The sequence below is a fragment of the Eurytemora carolleeae genome, unplaced genomic scaffold (assembly GCF_000591075.1).
Source record: "Eurytemora carolleeae unplaced genomic scaffold, Eaff_2.0 scaffold780, whole genome shotgun sequence".
NCBI lineage: Eukaryota > Metazoa > Arthropoda > Copepoda > Calanoida > Temoridae > Eurytemora > Eurytemora carolleeae.
This window is the reverse complement of record NW_019396668.1, coordinates 55,200-76,110: the sequence shown is the minus strand read 5'-3', so window position 1 is coordinate 76,110 and position 20,911 is coordinate 55,200. Positions and strand designations below refer to the sequence as shown.

At 32.6% G+C, this 20,911-nt stretch overlaps 1 protein-coding gene across 3 annotated transcripts; it reads left to right on the top strand.

Annotated features, from left to right (window-relative positions):
• The first annotated feature begins 5,268 nt into the window (after positions 1 to 5,268).
• Positions 5,269 to 20,911, top strand: LOC111707149 (phosphatidylserine decarboxylase proenzyme 1, mitochondrial). 3 transcript variants are annotated; one of them, XM_023480179.1, is made up of 13 exons: positions 5,269 to 5,378; positions 6,230 to 6,336; positions 8,868 to 8,955; positions 10,268 to 10,391; positions 11,067 to 11,123; positions 13,075 to 13,161; positions 13,954 to 13,987; positions 15,369 to 15,421; positions 16,608 to 16,730; positions 17,675 to 17,727; positions 18,036 to 18,088; positions 19,621 to 19,688; positions 20,255 to 20,911. In XM_023480179.1, exons 1-13 carry the CDS (start codon positions 5,273 to 5,275, stop codon positions 20,352 to 20,354), a joined length of 1,053 nt encoding a protein of 350 aa, XP_023335947.1. In that variant the 5' UTR covers positions 5,269 to 5,272; the 3' UTR covers positions 20,355 to 20,911. The 3 variants fall into 3 exon arrangements, with proteins under 3 accessions (XP_023335947.1, XP_023335946.1, XP_023335945.1); XM_023480178.1 differs by having other exon boundaries at positions 6,194 to 6,336; XM_023480177.1 differs by having other exon boundaries at positions 6,176 to 6,336.

The window sequence follows — 20,911 nt, the reverse complement described above, 5'->3', positions numbered from 1 at the left end:
CAATACAGATAGACAATAACAATACAATACAGATATAAAATAACAATACAATACAGATAGACAATAACAATACAAAACAGATAGACAATAACAATAGAATACAGTACAGAAAGACAATAACAATAACAATACAGATAGAACACTAGATGTCGTATTTTTAAGATTTAGTGGTTTTTCGTTCACAAAAACCCTGAGGCAGGAGCTCAAAGAAGTTTTGTGCATGCTGCGTGATATGACAAGACAGAGAGAGAGAGCATACGAGTAACTCCTTTGGGCTCCTGCCTCAGGGTTATTGTGAACGAAAAAACCCTAAATCTTGAAAAGACGACATTTAGTGTTCTATTTGTATTTTTTTTAAATAAAACTAATTTGTAAAGAAAGCATGAAACAGAAACCCAGCTGGTTGATTTATATTTTTTGGCAAGCTCAGAAAATAATATTACGAGCAACTCAAACACTCGCCTTATTTTTCCCTATACCTTTGTAACATAATGGTGTAAACCTTTGATATTTCAGACTTAGACTTTTTGTTTTAAGAGGATTTTTTATTGGAAATATCAAAGGTCCTCTACATCACTTTGAAATGATATATTAAACTTCATCTATAGCGATTGTTCAATTATTTTGGTAGGAATTTTTTTAATGTTGTAATGAAATATTTCAGTTTGCAAAAATTTTGAATGTTTAAAGTTTTAAAATATATTGATAATTTAAATGGTATAAAATTGTTGTTTCCTGTAACATGAGTTACAGGAATTGTGCAGTTGAAGCAATCCAATTTCACGAAACTGGTGAAACTATTGTTACAAAGAGAAATGCTCACATATGGAGCCACAGTTAAAAATTGATATAGAAGATGGGCGTGAAGCGCCCTAAAAGCCAAGTAGAGTAAATGAAGAATAAGATTGCTTGAATAACGTTTTCCTATTCCACAGTTGTTTGGGCTTCCTGTACGTAGCAAATTTGTATCTAGCATTGTGAAAACTGTCGTGTTTCTGGGATACAATGTACACTGGAGTGTTTCTGGGACACCATGTACTCTGGAGTTTTTCTAGGAAACCATGTACACTGGAGTGTTTCTGGGACACAATGTACACTGGAGTGTTTCTGGGACACAATGTACACTGGAGTGTTTCTGGGACACCATGTACACTAGAGTGTTTCTGGGACACCATGTACACTAGAGTGTTTCCGGGACAACATATACACTGGAGTGTTTCTGGGACACCATGTACACTGGAGTGTTTCTGGGACACTAGACTGTTTCTGGGACACCATGTACACTGGAGTGTTTCTGGGACTCCATGTGCACTGGGGTGTTTCTGGGACACCATGTACACTGCAGTGTTTCTGGGACAAAATGTACACTGGGGTGTTTCTGGGACACTATGTACACTGGAGTGTTTCTGGGACACCATGTACACTGGAGTGAAGGCCGTCTTGTTATTTGGGAAACCCTGTATATTGGGATATAAAAAAACCATTGTTGCTGTTCAGGGTGCACTGAGTAATTTATCTGAATTAAATAAATCTAAAAGTATTGGATCTTTTATATATACCCTATATACCCCATTACATTCAATTTATCTCCATGTATCCATATATCTCTCTATAGTGCTGATAAAAAACTTCCCCTTGGGATTTAAGGATTTAGATTCAGACTTACAAAAACATTTTAGGATTGGTTACATATTCGTCTAAGATGGAAGAAGGGGGGGTGAAGTGCAGTATGATGACAAACTCTTTAAAAATTTAAATTGTATTCGTATGGTAAACAAGTCTGTTCCTACAATTTGAATGTTCAAATCGATTTTTTAAAATGTATTTCTGAATAAACTAAAATGTGTCGTCCATATTCTTAATCCTTTGACGCAAAAAATAAATAAGAATTTTGCGTTAAAGGTTGTAACATTTCTTTGATGAACTAAACAGGTTTTTCGGCTACAAAGAATTATAAGTGTGTTAGTAAGGTAAAGTCTAAGGTCATGGCGTTGCGACACTTACAGTTAACCCAGTCTTGGAAATTGATGCTACTTGTAATAGCGTTCTAGATATATCTATTCTGCAATAACTAGCGTTCTAGATATATCTATTCTACAATAACTAGCGTTCTAGATATATCTATTCTACAATAACTAGCGTTCTAGATATATCTATTCTACAATAACTAGCGTTCTAGATATATCTATTCTACAATAACTAACGTTCTAGATATATCTAATCTACAATAACTAGCGTTTTAGATATATCTATTAGATATAACTAGCGTTCTAGATATATCTATTCTACAATAAATAGCGTTCTAGATATATCTATTCTACAATACCCTAGCGTTCTAGATATATCTATTCTACAATAACTAGCGTTCTAGATATAACTATTCTACAATAACTAGCGTTCTAGACATATCTATTCTACAATAAATAGCGTTCTAGATATATCTATTCTACAATACCTAGCGTTCTAAATATATCTATTCTAAAATAACATCTGGTTTTATCATTATACATCTTACAATCTTATTAGGCAACGTATTTAAAATCTTTTTCCGGACATTAAAAGTTTCCTTAAAAAAGGTTATAAATTTTAATAGTAGAACTAAGCACTTTTCAGTTTTAAAATTTTAATTTTCAGGTCTACAAAAAAGGTTAAGAAGATTGGCAGCTTTATACTACTAGGAGTCAAGACCTAGCAAATTACAAAGTAGGTCCGGTTTCAATAGTTGAAGTATAATCTCTGTAATTTTCTGTACTCTTGTAAACCGGGAATTTTTCTAAAGAAAGTACATAAATAAATCCAACTCGATGAACCATGAACAAATATCTCAATTTTAAATTCTCAGATTTAGAAGCTGAAATATTTGCTTAGCTTACATGCTACATTACCCTTTATATGGAAATACTCTTAAAATTAAATTAAAACTTCTATGGATAATATGAGTTTAGACAAAGTACATGTTCACAGTTCAATTGGTTTAGTTACTCTACTTCTATAGATAATATGAGTTTAGACAAAGTACATGTTCACTGTTCAATTGGTTTAGTTACTCTACTTCTATAGATAATATGAGTTTAGACAAAGTACATGTTCACTGTTCAATTGGTTTAGTTACTCTACGGAATATTTTTAAATATCTCGTTGTGTATCTACTTTATAAAGGTGATGGAAGTAGAAAAATAGCTTACAACATGTTTTAAAATTTATCTTTCAGCTTTTTCAAGAAGTTTTTTTTGGAACCTTTTAAACTGCTCAAAAACCCCAACTCTTTGTTTTAAAAAAGTTTGTGTAACATGTTTGTTGAATGTTGTTGAAAAAGAATTTTATTCAAATCAAGCAAAACATTCAATACGATGATCTAACCACTCTGACTCCATTATCCCCCTTTTAACCCTTTCCTCTACCCCCCGCACTATTTGCTTATTTATGAAGTTTTATCCTACTTTAACAATTCATTGAAATAAACTTAAAGCATAAAATATTAACATCAGTATGTCCAGTAAAAGTGAAAAATATAAAGAAATATTTTTTATCTTCTAAAGATTGCTGAACTTTTCCTTTGCATTTTTGTCGCATGTAGCTAGTACGTTTTAGAGAAAGAATTTAATATTTAAATCTATTATTTGAATTTGAATTCAACTTTAACAATGAACCATCCATGCGAATAATTCTTTAATATATTTTTTTATAATCTGATCGCACTTTTGATCAATCATTCTCGAGAAAAATTGTTATTTCTTGTATTTGACAACAAAAATTTCATTTTCTTTTAATACAATAAATTTTAGTTTTGTGTAAAGATACCCAGATACAGAGTTACCCTGAAAGGATGTTACTTCAGGGACGACTGTACGGAATTTATACTGCTTCTTCAGACGTACGATTCTCTTCAACGATAAACTTGTTTCTTTTTTTTTTGTAAAATCATTGAAAAGGCCATAAAATGAACCGTAATTTTTCATTATTTTTGGTTGACTCTCATTCCTAGTGGGTAACCCTGTACATAAAAAATATTTCAATCAATTTAAAATTATGTTGTTGAATGATTGATGATTTTTTTAGTATAAAATAAACTACCTTTAAATTGTTTCTCTGCTATGTAAACTTATACCGTGGATCACAATACTACTGGGAAAAAAATAAAAAAGAATTTAAGTTTCAACTTTGATTATATCCTTTGGGCATTGGGTTGGGTGAAAATTAAAACAATCCAGCGTTAAAGAATGAGCCACATTTTTCTAATTTTCTTGTTAATTCATACATTCAAATGGTAGAAAAATGTAAGTTTGCAGCATAAATAAAGTCTTACTCAGATGTGTTAAAAGACGTCAGTAAAAATATTTTTAAAATATTCATTCAATGAAAAAAATGATTTTTATCAAAATTATTTACAACATAGAAATAAAAAATGCATAAAATTATTTTAAGGAAAATAAAATTACAATTAAATACAATGATACCATCATCAGTCATCACCCCCAAAGTATACAATAAATAAATAAATTTACGTCCCACCGCGCATATCATTTCCCCTTCCCATATCCTGTGCACTGACTTGAACATGATCACGTCCATTCTTCCCGTCTGAAGTATCAAGCTTAATTTAGCTAAACTAAAATCTTATTGTTAAATGACAAAATAAATATTTTTTCGCCTTTCGAGTTTTGATTCCCTCAACAGAGGAACGTTTAGTTACTTAACGCCCCTTGGGACAATTAAGTAAATTAACCGCCCGCTCTGCTAAGTTTCCGTGAACAAATTTTGCGCATTTTCATCTCAAAAGACGATAAAATTGTGGACAGCTACATTTTCGGGAAATAAAAAAGTGGTTCACTTGACTAATTTTACATTGACCTAGGGAACCCTTGGTAAAATAAAATTCCCTTAACTTCCCTTGAAGTAATAATTATTTCGGAAAAAATATTTTTAAAAACATATAATTTAGAGTTCCAATAAACAAACATAGGAAAATCCAGCTTCTCTAGTTACCAATTTTGCCTTAAAAACATCCCTCACTGCGGTCTGGATGTTTTATAGGCGGATTTGGTCTTAAGAACCCTTCTTAAAGTAAAATTCCCTTAACTTCCCTGTAAAGTACAAATTGTATGCTGGTTTTGGTAATATCTTTTTTTATTTGTTTATAATAAACATTGTAAACACAGAGTGGATGAAAACTTTAAAATAAAGTTTTCTCTTGTTTCAAACTGAAGAGCGAATGGAATAATAATCTGATATGACGGGCTCGGAATACATGAGAATATTATCAGAAAATAAAATGAATGATGATTTGACTGGAATAACAAAAGATGAAAAGGAGGAAAAGGAGGAAAATCAGGATATTGAGAAAACAGATTTGGATTTGGAAAATCAAAACAATTCAGGTAATCAAAACTATGAATTTAAAAGCGAAAACAAAATAAATTTTTTATTTACATACTTGCACAATGTACCTGTACCTATACCTAGCAGCTGTAGCTGTAGCTGTACCTATATCTAGCAGCTGTAGCTGTAGCTGTAGCTGTAGAAGTAGCTGTAGCTATAGCTGTAGAAGTAGCTGTAGCTGTAGCTGTAGCTGTAGCTGTACCTTTACCTGTAAATGTACCTGTACTTGTACCTGTACCTGTATCTGTACCTGTAACTGTACCTGTACCTGTACCTGTACCTGTACCTGTACCTGTACCTGTACCTGTACCTGTACCTGTACCTGTACCTGTACCTGTACCTGTACCTGTAAATGTACCTGTAAATGTACCTTATATCTCTATTATCTATTTTTAAACATATTTTGATATCTACTGGTTCCCTAAAATCTACTGGTTCTCTAGAATCTACTCTTTCCCTGAAATATCCTGGTTCCCTAGAATCTTCGGGTTCTCTAGAAAATACTGATTCCCTAAAATCTACTGTTTCCCCAGAACCTACTGGTTCCCTAAAAACTACTGGTTCCCTAGAAACTACTGATTCCCTAGAACCTACTGGTTCCCTAGAAAATGCTGATTCTCTAAATTCTACTTTTTCCCTAAAACCTACTGGTTCCCTAGAAACTACTGTTTCCCTAAAATCTACTGGTTCCCTAGAAACTACTGGTTCCCTAGAACCTACTGGTTCCCTAGAAAATGCTGATTCTCTAAATTCTACTTTTTCCCTAAAACCTACTGGTTCCCTAGTGGTTCCCTAGAATCTACTGGTTCCCTAGAAACTACTGGTTCCCTAGAATCTACTGGTTCTCTAGAAACTACTGGCTCCCTAGAACCTACTGGTTCCCTAGAAACTACTGGTTCCCTCGAATCTACTGAAGATGTACCCTGGGAGTCTAAACTTACAGTTAGATCAACTTTGGTAAGCTATTCTTCTTTACAATATATCAATGTAAACTATAAGGTGTCCAAGGATGACCAATTTCAGAAAAAAGATGCGTGCGGTAACTGATCTGAAATTTTAGCTCAATATTTTGAGAACTATAGGATATAATCGCTGCTAAAGTTTCAAAAGCCTTCAATAGTTTTTTTTATATTTCTTGATTTTCAGAAAAAACGAAAAAATTCATTGGAATTTGAGTCTGAATCACTAGTTTAAAAAAAATTAGCGGATTCGAATTTCTTAATAAAAAACGAGAAATTTTAATATTAAATGATAAATTCATGAATTTTTTTTTGACCTGTTTTAGAAGTTTTTGAAACTGTAGCGTCGATTATATCCTGCAGTTATGTATGAGCTGTGGACCTAACATTTTTAGGAATCATTTACAGAATAAAGTGTTTTATAAAGGCAGACGCCTAAATTCAACCGGATTTGGGATTGTTTTGTTTAAGAGTTACAGGTCGTCTTTACAATCACATTTTTTGTTGTAAGCCAGAATTTGTTGTTTTAGTATTTTCTGATATGCTTTGAACTTTGTTCCCCTGATATTCATCATTTCAAAATCACTTTTGGATTTTATTCCAAGCTTAAAGGGATTGTAAAGGAAAAATAAAAGGGGGTATAGGCTGAAATCTGAGAATCTCAGGCGTTGAACGATACATATATAAGACATCTATCTGATGTTCCTGTCTCGAGAAATTGACTGTATCAAAATTCAAAATTATACCACATTTTATTTATGAATGATATACTTCCGTATCACGTGACCAGAACTCACTCCAAATAAAAAATTAAATTTGAAAATTATCAAATTCAAATAATATCGTCGTTTTCAGATTGGTTACGTATTTGTTGTATATGATCTGGTTATTACTAAGAATCTTAAACAAAATTTTACATATATACGTTTTGGTATAATTTGGACACAGTTTTAAATCAATTTCTCGAGACAAGAATATCATATAGAACCGTTATATAGGTCTCAATCAGCTCCTGACATTCTCAGGTTTCAGCCTATACCCCCTTTCATTTTTCCTGTACAGTCCCTTTAAAGAAACTGTAAGCGTAATTTTAAGTAAACATCAAATTAAAAAACGGATATGCCCGATTTACAACAGTACCCTTAAAAGCTTTGTCTGATCAAATATAGTGAAATATATTCATGTGTTGGTTTCTTTAGACTGCTCATTTTTATTTGCGGGCTCTCTGCAAAAGTGATTTTGCATTTGTTGCTTACAATTGTAGCAATGGAGAAATGATCAGAATTAAACGCTTTTCGAGTCAGGAAAACGACGTTTTCTTCCACACTTTTAATCCGAATTATGTTTCAAGGGTACCGTTGTAAATCGAGCATTGCCATCTTGGATATTCACTTAAAATTACTCTTACAGTCCCTTTAAGCTTGGATTAAAATCATTGTGTCTAGAAATCTTTATAGGAAACCTCTCAAATAAAATCCATGTGTTTGAAACCAATCCAATATAATCCATGTGTCTGAAATCTATCCAATATAATCCATGTGTCTGAAACCTATCCAATATAATCCATGTGTCTGAAACCTATCCAATATAATCCATGTGTCTGAAACCTATCCAATATAATCCATGCGTCTGAAACCTATCCAATATAATCCATGTGTCTGAAATCTATCCAATATAATCCATGTGTTTGAAAACAATCCAATATAATCAATGTGTCTGAAACCTATCCAATATAATCCATATGTCTAAAACCAATCCAATATAATCCATGTGTCTGAAACCTATCCAATATAATCCATGTGTTTGAAACCAATCCAATATAATCCATGTGTCTGAAATCTATCCAATTTAATCCATGTGTCTTAAACCTATCCAATATAATCAATGTGTCTGAAATCTATCCAATATAATCAATATGTCTGAAACCTATTCAATATAATCCATGTGTCTGAAACCTATCCAATATAATCCATGTGTCTGAAACCTATCCAATATAATCCATGTGTCTTAAACCTATCCAATATAATCAATGTGTCTGAAACCTATCCAATATAATCCATGTGTCTGAAACCTATCCAATAACTAATATAAGAACCTCCTCTGCTATGCGGCAGTTTCTATACTAACTGTTAATTTAGTTAACAAGTATATCCGTATCTTTATTCCCAGATATATCCGTATCTTTATTCCCAGATATATCTGCATTTTTATTCCCAGCTGAATCTGCATCTTTGTTCCCAGATAAATCTGTATCTTTATTCCCAGATAAATCTGCATTTTTATTCCAAGATAAATCTGCATCTTTGTGCCCAGATATATATGTATCTTTATTCACAGATAAATCTGTATCCTTATTCCCAGATAAATCTGTATCTTTATTTCCAGATAAATCTTTATTTTTATTCCCGGATAAATCTGCATCTTTATGCCCAGATATATCTGTATCTTTTTTCCAAGATAAATCTGTATCTTTATTTCCAGATAAATCTGTATTTTTACTCCCAGATAAATCTGTATTTTTACTCCCAGATAAATCTGTACCGAAGTTTACCGCTGAGAAGGTTTTCAGTCCAGTTCGGTAGTTTAGCAGACAAACCATTTCCTCAACCCTTAGCAGGTAGATAATTTAGAAAGGTATCTTACTAAAAGAGGTATTATATTTAAAGAGGTATCTTATTTAAAGAGGTATCTTATTTAAAGAGGTATCTTATTTAAAGAGGTATAATTTTTAAAGCGGTATCTTTTTTAAAGAGGTATCTTTTTTAAAGAGATATATTTAAAGAGGTATCTTATTTAAAGAGGTATCTTATTTAAAGAGGTATCTTATTTAAAGAGGTATAATTTTTAAAGCGGTATCTTTTTTAAAGAGGTATCTTTTTTAAAGAGATATTTAATTTACAGAGGTATTTAATTTAAAGAGGTATCTTTTTTTAAAGAGGTATCTTATCTAAATAGGTATCTTATTTAGAAAGGTATCTTTTTTAAAAGGTATCCTATTAAAAGATGTATCTTATTCTAAAAGGTATACTATTTAAAGATGCATCTTACTAACTTCATTTACATAAGAAACTAGATTCTTGTGTCACAGTCCCATGAACATTGATTATTTATATTTTCCGCACATATTGGAATTTCATTCTTTTATATCTAAAATATTGGATTCGGATTGAAATGATGAATTCAGCTTGGAAGAAGGTTGATAGTATAACCCAAGAACTCCGGTTTATTTGGAATACTGGCAGCTAGAGCTAGAGCACTTCGTAACGTATGCATGCATTGTTTTAAAAGGCTTCCCACTTAACTTAGTATCTCAAGACAAAGCTGATAACATTCCCGTGGTTCTACCGAGTTCCCAAATCAAAATTTGAGACAAATCGGTCCAGGGGTTCATGATCGGACATACGAACAAACAAAATATAAATGAAGTCTTAAGACGGCAAACGTTACAGTACAGTACAGTACAGTACACCCAATAAATCATCCTCTTCCAGTGAGATTATCGTCCGATGCACAACAAAACCTTTCTAAAATAATCCCTCTACTCGACACAAAAGAGTCGGAGAAGAGTTAGGATAAGTTCAAAAGATTCAGCATACATAACTAAACAAAAGAAACTATTACTTTTGCAAATGATGAAATCTAACAATGCAATTTTAAAAGAATTGTGAGCCAATACTATATGTAAGTTCAAAATTCTTTGTAAAAAGTTGACTTTAAAATTAGATTTTTTGAGAATATTTTGACCATAATGACTTTCGAATAATGTCATGAAATAAAAAAATCGTTAAAAATCGAGTTTTTGCCAACTTTGAACTTGGAACAAAACCTCGTAAAAATTCAAGATTATAAGTTAAATGTTAAAACTTTTTTTTGCTACCCTAATCCCCCCCCCATCTACTAATTTTTTCAAATTTGTTGATTTTTCCCAGGTTTGCTGGTTCTTCTTTACTCCAGGGTGTGTGGGTGTAACCTAGGAGAAGCAAACCCAGATTCTATCTGGGAATACAAATCTCTAGCTCAGTTCTTTGCCAGGGATCTTAAACCTGGTTCTAGGTAGGTTGGTAGGTAGGTAGGTAGGTAGGTAGGTAGATAGGTAGGTAGGTAGGTAGGTAGGTAGGTAGGTAGGAGGGCTGGTAGGTAGGGAGGTAGGTAGGTAGGTAGGTAGGTAGGTTGGAAGGTTGGAAGGTAGGTAGGTAGTCAGGAGGGGGTAGGTAGATGGGTAGTTAGGCAGGTAGGTAGGTAGGTAGGTAGGTAGGTGGGTAGATGGATAGTTGGGTAGATAATTAGATAGGTAGGTAGGTAAGTAGGAAGGTAGGTAGGAAGGTAGGTAGGTAGGTGGGTAAGTAGGTAGGTAGGTAGGTAGGTAGGTAGGTAGGTTTGTATGTATGTACGTAGCTAGGTAGGTATGTATGTATGTAGGTAGGTAGGTAGGTAGGTAGGTAGGTAGGTAGGTAGGTGGGTAGATGGATAGTTGGGTAGATAATTAGTTAGGTACTATGAAGGTAGGTTGTTAAATAAGTAATTATACAAATCTCTACCTCAGTTCTTTGCCAGGGATCTTAAACCTGGTTCTAGGTAGGAAGGTAAGTAGGAAGGTAGGTAGGAAGGTAGGTAGGAAGGTAGGTAGGTAATTAGGTAGGTAGGTAGGTACATATCAAGATAAGTATAAGGAAGAAAATAGAACCTGAAGAAAATATGTTTAAAATGATATTTGTATTTTCTATTTAGAAATATTTCAAGTCGAAGTAGAATAGTGTCCCCTGCAGATGGTAGAATAACATTTAGGTAATTCTTGAAACAATTTTACAATAGATTAAATCTAAAATTTCTTGTTTTCCTTTTCTTACAAATCTTTACTTTTTCTTTTATTTTTAATATTTCTTTCGGTTTTGTTTTTCTTCCCTCCACTTCCCTCCACTTCTATTCACTTGAAGTTTAAATAATAATCTATAAAAACGTTTAAAATCAATTAAAGATGAGACTGTTGGAACTAAATAAAATTCTGTTTCCAACGTTTTAATGATACATGTTCTTTACTGAAAAACAATTTGTAATACCAGGCATTCAGGGTGCATCGTGGCCCTCTTCTAGCAACAATTTAAGCGTTTAAATGTTCCTTTTTTGTAAAACTAAAAAATTTCCGGATTTTTCTGAATAGATTTCTAATATTAAAAATTCCATATTATTTCCAGATAAATATTTTCACTTTTAACCATCCGTAAACCTTCTCTTGGTTCTTGTGAGTTGAAATAAATTTGTTTGGCCTGATCGGTTCAGCTGTTTTGACGGTAATTGTAAACAACAGACAAACAAGCCAAGTTTATACATGAATTTTATATATACATAGTGTGGGCAGGTATATTAATATTAGGCTATTATATATCTGAAGCCAAACCGTTATGAAAGTATTAATTTCTATGTCAACTGCAGATATTATGATATTTCTCTGTATAACAGTTTGGGATTTAAAATTAAGTCTAGAGTATATAAAGTGAATGTTCTACAGTCAACTATATCTAGGGGGGCCTGGTGCATGTAGAGTGTAGAGTGTAGAGTGTAGAGTGTAGAGTGCAGAGTGTAGAGTGTAGAGTGTAGAGTGTAGAGTGTAGAGTGTAGAGTGTAGAGTGTAGAGTGTAGAGTGTAGAGTGTAGAATGTAGAGTGAAGGTTTATATCCCTAAGAGCAATAAGACAAGTTGCATCATTACCAGCAGATCTTTTAAACCTGCGTCCTTTCATTTAATCCAAGTATTTCTAAACATCTTCAAGCATGAAGATATTTTGTTAGAAATAAAAAGTTTTGATACGGGGTTGCACAGAGAAACTTTTAAAGGGTAATTGCACCAAAAACACTGACATTTTTATCACGAATTGTATTTAATCTAAAGGATATAAATTTATTAAAAAAAAATTCGTACAAATCTAATTTACGCCTCGCGCATTTATTTATTTATTTTTATCTTGAAACAGATAATTGTGTGTTAGACATTACTATGGTAAACTAGAGTATACATAGGGAGTGTATACTGATAAACCAGAGTATACAGAGGGAGTGTATACTGGTAGACTAGAGTATATATAGGGAGTGTATACTGGTAGACTAGATTATATAAAGGGAGTGTATACTGGTAGACAAGAGTATATAAAGGGAGTGTATACTGGTAGACTAGAGTATATAAATTGGGAGTGTATACTTGTAGACTAGAGTATATAAAGGGAGTGCATACTGGTAGACTAGAGTATATAAAGGGAGTGTATACTGGTAGACTATAAAGGGAGTGTATACTGGTAGACTAGAGTATATAAAGGGAGTGTATACTGATAGACTAGAGTATATAACGGCAGTGTATACTGGTAGACTAGAGTATATAATGGGAGTGTATTCTGGTAGACTAGAGTATGTAAAGGTAATGAATACTGGTAGACTAGAGTATATAAAGGGAGTGTATACTGGTAGACTAGAGTATATAAAGAGAGTGTATACTGGTAGACTAGAGTATATAAAGGGAGTGTATACTGGTAGACTAGAGTATAAAAAGGGAGTGTAGACTGGTAGACTAGAATATATAAAGGGAGTGTATACTGGTAGACTAGAGTATATAAAGGGAGTGTATAATGGTAGACTAGAGTATATAAAGGGAGTGTATACTGGAAGACTCCAGTATATAAAGGGAGTGTATGCTGGTAGAATAGAGTATATAAAGGGTGTATTCTACTGTCTACTATATATATTTATAGGGGAGTGTATGCTGGTAGACTAGAGCAGATAAAGGGAGTATTCTACAGTCTACCGAAGTTTCTGGGTTCCAAATCTACAAATCCAAGGGAAAATCAACTCTAATTTTATGTTTTAAGTTTAAGTTTTATTAGTTTATTAACAATTTATTCCCTACATAGTTCCTCCTGGAAATCAATCTTTATAAAAAGTCACAACAATATTGTGTTCATATTTTTTTAATATATAATACTAGGCTTTAGGGCGCTCATCTTCTATTTCAACTCCTGTGAGCATCTTCTCCAGGGGACGGGCATAACTCTCCTAATTTTGCCTGGCTAGGTTTAAACTGTACAGTGAAATTTGTCGAAAAATGTTTCCTTATGACTGATACAAAAATCATATGGACTTGTTTTCTTTGTTTGAATATTGTAGTCTTCACTTTCAAACAATAACTTTCAAAACTGATCTACGAATTATGATCCCCCCAGGTAGAATTTCTGAGCGGGTCATTGTGTACAGTGGCTGTACAACAAGAAGTCTAAAATTCCAGATGCCCCCTCTATTACTAATATCTTCTCTTTGTACAATGTAAAATAATAACAAAAAAACTCGCGGATTTAAAAAATTTTTTTCGTGGATTTTCAAACTGTTACTCAAATCTTTAAAATGTTGGAGGCAAATTTTTGTAATTTTGAACATCATTAATATACCTTTCCTGGGGTCACATGAGGTCCGATAAAAAAGTTTGGTCCGATCGCTCCACCCGTTTTGGCCTTTTATTGGTTGCAAACAAACAAACACCCAGACAAGCCAAAAATATATATATAGATTTTCTCTTTATAATATTAAAGTTTAAAACTTTTATTACACTCATTCTCAAGTTGTTGAATTCTCTTTAGTTTACAGAAATATTTGAAGTTCTGCTTATATCAGGTATTATTGAACGTTGGTAAATTTAAACATATTTGAAGTTCTGCTTATATCAGGTATTATTGAACCTTGGTAAACTTAAACTAGTTGAAGTTCTGCTTATATCAGGTATCATTGAACCCTGGTAAACTTAAACATATTTGAAGTTCTGCTTATATCAGGTATTATTGAACCTTGGTAAACTTAAACTAGTTGAAGTTCTGCTTGTATCAGGTATCATTGAACCCTGGTAAATTTAAACATATTTCAAGTTCTGCTTATATCAGGTATTATTGAGCCTTGGTAAACTTAAACATATTTGAAGTTCTGCTTATATCTGGTATTATTGAACCTTGGTAAACTTAAACATATTTGAAGTTCTGCTTATATCAGGTATTATTGAACCTTGGTAAATTTAAACATATTTGAAGGTTTGCTTATAGCAGGTAAAAATTGAACCTTGGTAAATTTAAACATATTTGAAGTTCTGCTTATATCAGGTATTATTGAACCCTGGTAAACTTAAACATATTTGAAGTTGCTTATAGCAGGTAAAAATTGAACCTTGGTAAATTTAAACATATTTGAAGTTCTGCTTATATTGAACCCTGGTAAACTTAAACATATTTGAAGTTCTGCTTATATCAGGTATTATTGAGCCTTGGTAAACTTAAACATATTTGAAGATAAGACTAAATCCTTAAAAAAGACATCAGTAATGTAAAAAGCATGAGTTTTTACTGTTGTTTGGTCCCCTTTTTCAACTAAATAATTAAAGATAACATAAAAATCAAGTAAGAAATGTTGTAAAACTTCACATTTATTGGTATTTTCAAATTGTGCTCCTCCAACAAATTAAATGATAAATACTTAAAAAACGATTGATTAAAGCTTTGGAAAATATCAATTCTAGTTTAAAGAAAATTAGATGCAAGGGGGCCCACAAAAGATTATATATTAATGACGACCTGTAGAACAAAAAGGTGTACAAACCCTATTTAATTAAGCAATTTCCTGTATGTTTCTCAATTATTTATAACAGTTTAAAGGGACTGTTAACGTACTTAGAAGTGACCCTCAATGCAAAGATGGCAATGCCCGAGTAGCAACGGTATCCTTTTAAAGCGTTGTGTGATCAATGTTTAATTGGATATCAATTGTATAATTTAGAAAACTATTTTGCGCATTTTCTACTTAAGAAAAACATACAGAAGTTATTAGAATTAAACACTTTTAATCCTGGAAAAGCGACAATATCTTCAACATTTTTTATTAGATAAAGTTTTCAAGGGTGCATTGCTGTCTTTGAATGGAGGGTTAATTAAAAATACTCTGACAGTCCCTTTAAAGGGAAACCTTCCAAACATTTATGTAATTTAAGATAACGTTGACCAGTCCTTTTAAGGTTGTGATTTACCTCTGTCCGGGGGATTATCATGGGTTTCATTCTCCAACCAGGTGATTAATTAATCGACATCCCTTTCACCAACATTACCGTCCCATGATTCCCCAGCAGAGGGACATCAAGATACTTTACGACAATTAAGTTAAATACCAACCCTCTCTGCGAAGTTTCATGAAAAAAATCGCACATTTTAATCTTAAAAGACGATAAAATTGTGAACAACCACTTTTTCGGAAAATTAAATTTGGAACATTTTTGATTTTACTTAATCACGAGTTCCCTCAAACCCATGGTAGAGTAAAATTCAATTAACCCATGGTAAAGTAAAATTCCATTAACCCATGGTAAAGTAAAATTCCATTAACCCATTTTAAAGTAAGATTCCATTAACCCAAGGTAAAGTAAAATTCCATTAATCCATGGTAAATTGAAATTCCATAAACCCTTTGTAAAGTACAATTCCATAAACCCATGGTAAAGTGAAATTCCATTAACCCATAGTAAAGTAAAATTCCATTAACCCATGGTAAAGTAAAATTCCATTAACCCATGGAAAAATGAATCATTAACCCATGGTAAAGTAAAATTACATTAACCCATGGAAAAGTAAAATTCCATTAACCCATGGAAAAATAAAATTCCATTAACCCATGGTAAAGTAAAATTCCATTAACCCATGGTAAAGTAAAATTCCATTCACCCATGGAAAAGTAAAATTCCATTAACTGCCCTGAGTCCGAATTTAATGAATTTAAGCCGCGTCGTAAATCTTTTAAGCTGCAAAGATATAGGAATAGAAAATTTAAAATTGTGACAAAAACTCAATTTCTTTCGGAACACTTTTAAGTCCCGACTGACCACTTTTTCCCCCTGCCTATAGAGTTTATTTGTTAACATTTACACCTGCCACATATATTGATAGATGTTAAGTTTGTGATCTCTACAATAGTCATGTTAATGTTTACACCTGCCACATATATTGATAGTCATGTTACATTACACGTGCCACATTGATGGTCATGTTAATGTTTACACCTGCCACACATATTAATAGTCATGTAATGTTACACATGCCACATATATTGATAGTCATGGGATAAAACTGGCCAAGGGTTGAGTTGCAAAATATTGAGATCAAGTTTGGATTTGTGTAATTTTCGTATGATCTCTTAAAATCCCGTCTCCACCCTTGACCAATGATCACGTGATTATAAAGTTGTAATAAAAATATATATTGAGCTGGAGACTGGAACGAATAAGCCATATATCCGGTGAGCTGATGAGTGTGGCTCCAGGAGTACTCCAGCAGGTTCCAGGCCTCCTTCATCTAAATGAACGGGTTGTTCTTGAGGGAGAGTGGAGGGAAGGACAAAGCATAATTAATTAGTTGATTGATAAATTTATTGATTTCAAACTATTTCTCTTATCACAAACTGAAACTATGCTTTGGAATGCTATTTAAGTAAAGGCCCTTTTATTACTTTAACCACATTTTATTATTATTATTTTTGTTAAAACCCGGGGTTTTTTCTTCAATTGACTTCTTCACTCTATTTTATTAGTCTTATAGTTGTTGTATTTTTAACATCTTGTGGAAAATGAGAATAAATGATATTGTTTGCAGAACCTGATATAAAAGCTTTATTGGCTTTTCAAGTCATAGTGGAAATGATTTTATTGCATTTTTGCTTTGATACCTTGATACGGATATTTTTGCTGTGAAACTTAGATATGGATATTTTTACTTTAAAACTTAGATATGGATATTTTTGCTTTGAAACTTAGATATGGATATTTTTGCTTTGAAACTTAGATATCGATATATTTATTTTGATACCTTAGATACGGATATTTTTGCTTTGATACCTTGATACGGATATTTTTGCTTTGATACCTTGGATATTTTTGCTTTGATACCTTGATACGGATATTTTTGCTTTGATACCTTAGATAAGGATATTTTTGTTTTGATACAGGGTGTCCCACGAAACATGACAGTTGGTATAAATAGTTTAGAATGTCTTCTTCCATAATTTTATAAGTTTTTTTATACGAAAGACAATAATAAAAATATTATTTAGGAGTCATTAATTTGTAACATTAATTTCAAAGTAAAATATACTAGAGCAAAAGATTTTTTAAACGAAATAAACTGCAAACAGCCTTTAATATCTAATACAGTGTATGGAAGACGACATTCAAAACTATTTATCAACTGTCATGTTTCGTGGGACACCCTGTACCTTAGATGCGGATATTTTTGCGTTGATACCTTAGATACGGATATTTTTGCTTTGATACCTTAGATATGGATATTTTTGTATGGTTGCAGTCGGAGCTACTAGTGTAGGTTCTATAGGTAAACACAGAGATTAATCTTATTTAATTATTTTTCCTTTCTTAGACCCAGCATTTTTTCTGGGGCCTCACTGACATAGACTGAATTGCTTTGCAAAAATGTCTAAAAACTAATTTTTATGTCTTGAACCAAATAATATTTAACAGAGCGGAAATTCTTATAAAATTTATGCAAAAAGAAATCTAAAATAGTTTTAAAAACTTAGAAGTCAAGATTATCACCAGATCATTATTATTATCATCATTATATTTCTATATTTACATTATTACCCCTATATAATGATAATGCTTATTACTATTATTTATCAGAAATTACCAGCTGGCCTGAATTAAGAACAAATCTACTAAACGACAAGACTCAGGTAACAATATAATATTTAAGGATAAATCTTTTAGTTGTGAATCTTAAAAACATCCTCCTTCACGACCCACTGTGAACCAGTTGTGAATCTGAAAAACATCCTCCCTCACGACCCACTGTGAACCAGTTGTGCATCTTGAAAGCATCCTCCTTCACGACCCACTGAACCAGTTGTGAATCTTAAAATCATCCTCTTACATAGCTCACTGTGAACCTAAAAAAAACGTTTTGCAGCGTTGGAATATCAGATCTATAGGGCTTCAAATAGGAATAAATAAGTGTAACAGATTATGTGTTAACAACTGTGAAATCTCATCAAATCGTTTGAAGCTGTGTGAAGAGATAAACTGTCTTGAATTTGGTCAATTTATTGTAATTGGACAGAAACTCCTTTTACTACCTCCTTACTCAACTATAATGTTAAAGGGAGTGTTTTGGAAATATAGATTCAAATACAGGTTCAAATCCCATCTGGAAAGTAAGCAGCAGAGTATACTGGCGATTATAATAGAGAAACTAGACTAGAAGCTCATGTCGTTTTCACCAGCAGAATTCAGCCCGCAGGAGCAATCTCTTATATGCAGAGTACAGTCCCTTTAAACAATTGATTATATCCCTACATGTAGAGTACAGTCCCTTTAAACAATTGATTATATCCCTACATGTAGAGTACAGTCCCTTTAAACAATTGACTATACCTCGGATATAACCCTGTATAAGTATATCTGGACTGAAGGGTGTATTGACAAATGATTACCGAACGGTGTCTCAGACAATGTCTAGCCAATGCTTAGATCAATTTTCATCAACATTCTTTTTTAGTTTTATACATTACCAAAAAATACATACATACAGATTCACATCATTCTGAACTGAAGTCTCTATTTAAAAGCTTTAGTCTCTAGTTAAAATATTGAAAACTTGTGTTAGAATTCATCCCTTGATTTCGATATCCACTCTGAAAACTTTTAAAGGAATTGAGCCTTCACAGCCGCAATCTCTAATTTTTAAAATATAAAAATAGATACTTTAAACTATGCATTCTTTTAGATTAAATAACCTAAATTTGAAATTTGAAAGGTTTACACCATCAGGTTGCAAAGATAAAGTGATAAGTAGATTTGAGTTTGTGGCAAGACTCGATTCCTTAGAGGAACACAACATTTTTGACCCCAATAGGACCCATAATTTACAAAGTGTTAATTTCAACAGTATCCTTAGAATTTCAGTAAATTTGATCTATGGCTCAAAATAAGATTATACGATAAAAGAAAGAGGAAGACATGATGTCGAATGTGGTGTAATGGAAAGTATAAAAGTGTGGAATAAGAAACAAGTATTGATAGGAAAAAGAAAATGGAAAATGTGACAGATGTTGGTAATTTGTAAAGTTATTTCCTAGTTTAAAACTTTTAGATCGTTAATGTATTCAAATCATTTCTCATTTTCTGAATATTGCAAAGTTTAAAAAAATATTTCCACTGCTTTGTATTCGTTTAAATCAAATTTTTAATTAATTTGATTTTTTTTTAGAAAATTACAAGGCGTCAGCTTAATACCCCTACTCAGTTGGAACCGGGTCAAAAAATTGGACAGTTTAGGTATTTTTGGAAATTACGAAGTTCTTTTATTAAATTAAAAAATTCTAATGCAAATTATAACAATATCCCATTTACAAATTTTAAATATTATAGCAACTACAAAAGTTTGTGTTTGAATTACTAAATGTTTTACGGAATCTTGAATCTACTTTTACTTTTAAAAATAAGTTTTGCATCATGTACACTGTACTTTCTCAAAGGATTTTTTCCCAAGTGGCAACTTCCCAAGGGTATTTTCCCCAGAGGCAACTTCCCAACTGTGCAATTTTCCAAGTCTGTCCTAGCCGCAGCGCTTGGCCCCCCGGCATGTTCTAGCTGCGGCGCTAGGCCACCTAGCCCATCTTAGCCGCAGCGCTCGGCCCCGATTGCAGCCTGCGGCGCCTGAGATGGCCTATACCTTTGGCAACTTGCCGCTTGAGAAATTGTACACTTGTGAAGTTGCCACTTGGGAAATTGTCACTTGAGAAGTCGCCCTTCGAAAAACGCCTTTGGAAAAATGCCTTTGAGAGAGTACCTAACATCTACACTGTACAGTGTACATGAAATCCATGTAGTAAAATGTTTAGGTTTGGTTCGAGTGTAGTTCTTCTGTTTGAGGCACCCAGAGGGTTAGAATTTATCAAACAAGCCGGTGCAACATTAAAACTTGGAGAACATTTGCTCTGAAAACTAGGAAAACATTTGCTCTGAAAACTAGGAGTATATTTGCTCTGTAAACGAGGAGAATATTTAATCTGAAAACTGGGAGAATATTGCTCTGAAAATTGGGATAATATTCCTATGAAAAATAGGAGACCATATGCTCTGAAAACTTGGAGAACATTGCTCTAAAAACTAGAAGAATTTATCCCTGAAAACTTGAAGAACATTTTCTCTGAAAACTGGGAGAACATTTGCTCTGAAACCTAGGAGAACATTTGGTTTGAAAACTGGGAGACCATTTGCTCTAAAAGCTTGAAGAACATTTGTTCTCAAAAACTTGAATAAAAATTGCTCTGAACATTGCTTGGGAAAGTTGGGAAACATATAAATACTGAGAACATAACAACTCTAACAACTGCAGTTCAAAGTGCATATATACATGCATGCAGGAAAAAAAAATAATTTCAACAACTGATATTCTCTTGTTTCATGAAAATAATTGCAATAAAAAGATTAATATCGGAAGCTACAGTAAGAATTTTTGAAAAGGTATATTGTAGATATATAAAATAGAATTTTGA

Coding starts and splice junctions, on each gene's coding strand:
- LOC111707149 (XM_023480177.1), top strand. CDS start 5,273: ATGAATGATGATTTGACTGGAATAACAAAAGATGAAAAGGAGGAAAAG. Junction 5,379..6,175: donor GGAAAATCAAAACAATTCAG/GTAATCAAAACT, acceptor GTGGTTCCCTAG/AATCTACTGGTTCCCTAGAA. Junction 6,337..8,867: donor TTACAGTTAGATCAACTTTG/GTAAGCTATTCT, acceptor TTTTACTCCCAG/ATAAATCTGTACCGAAGTTT.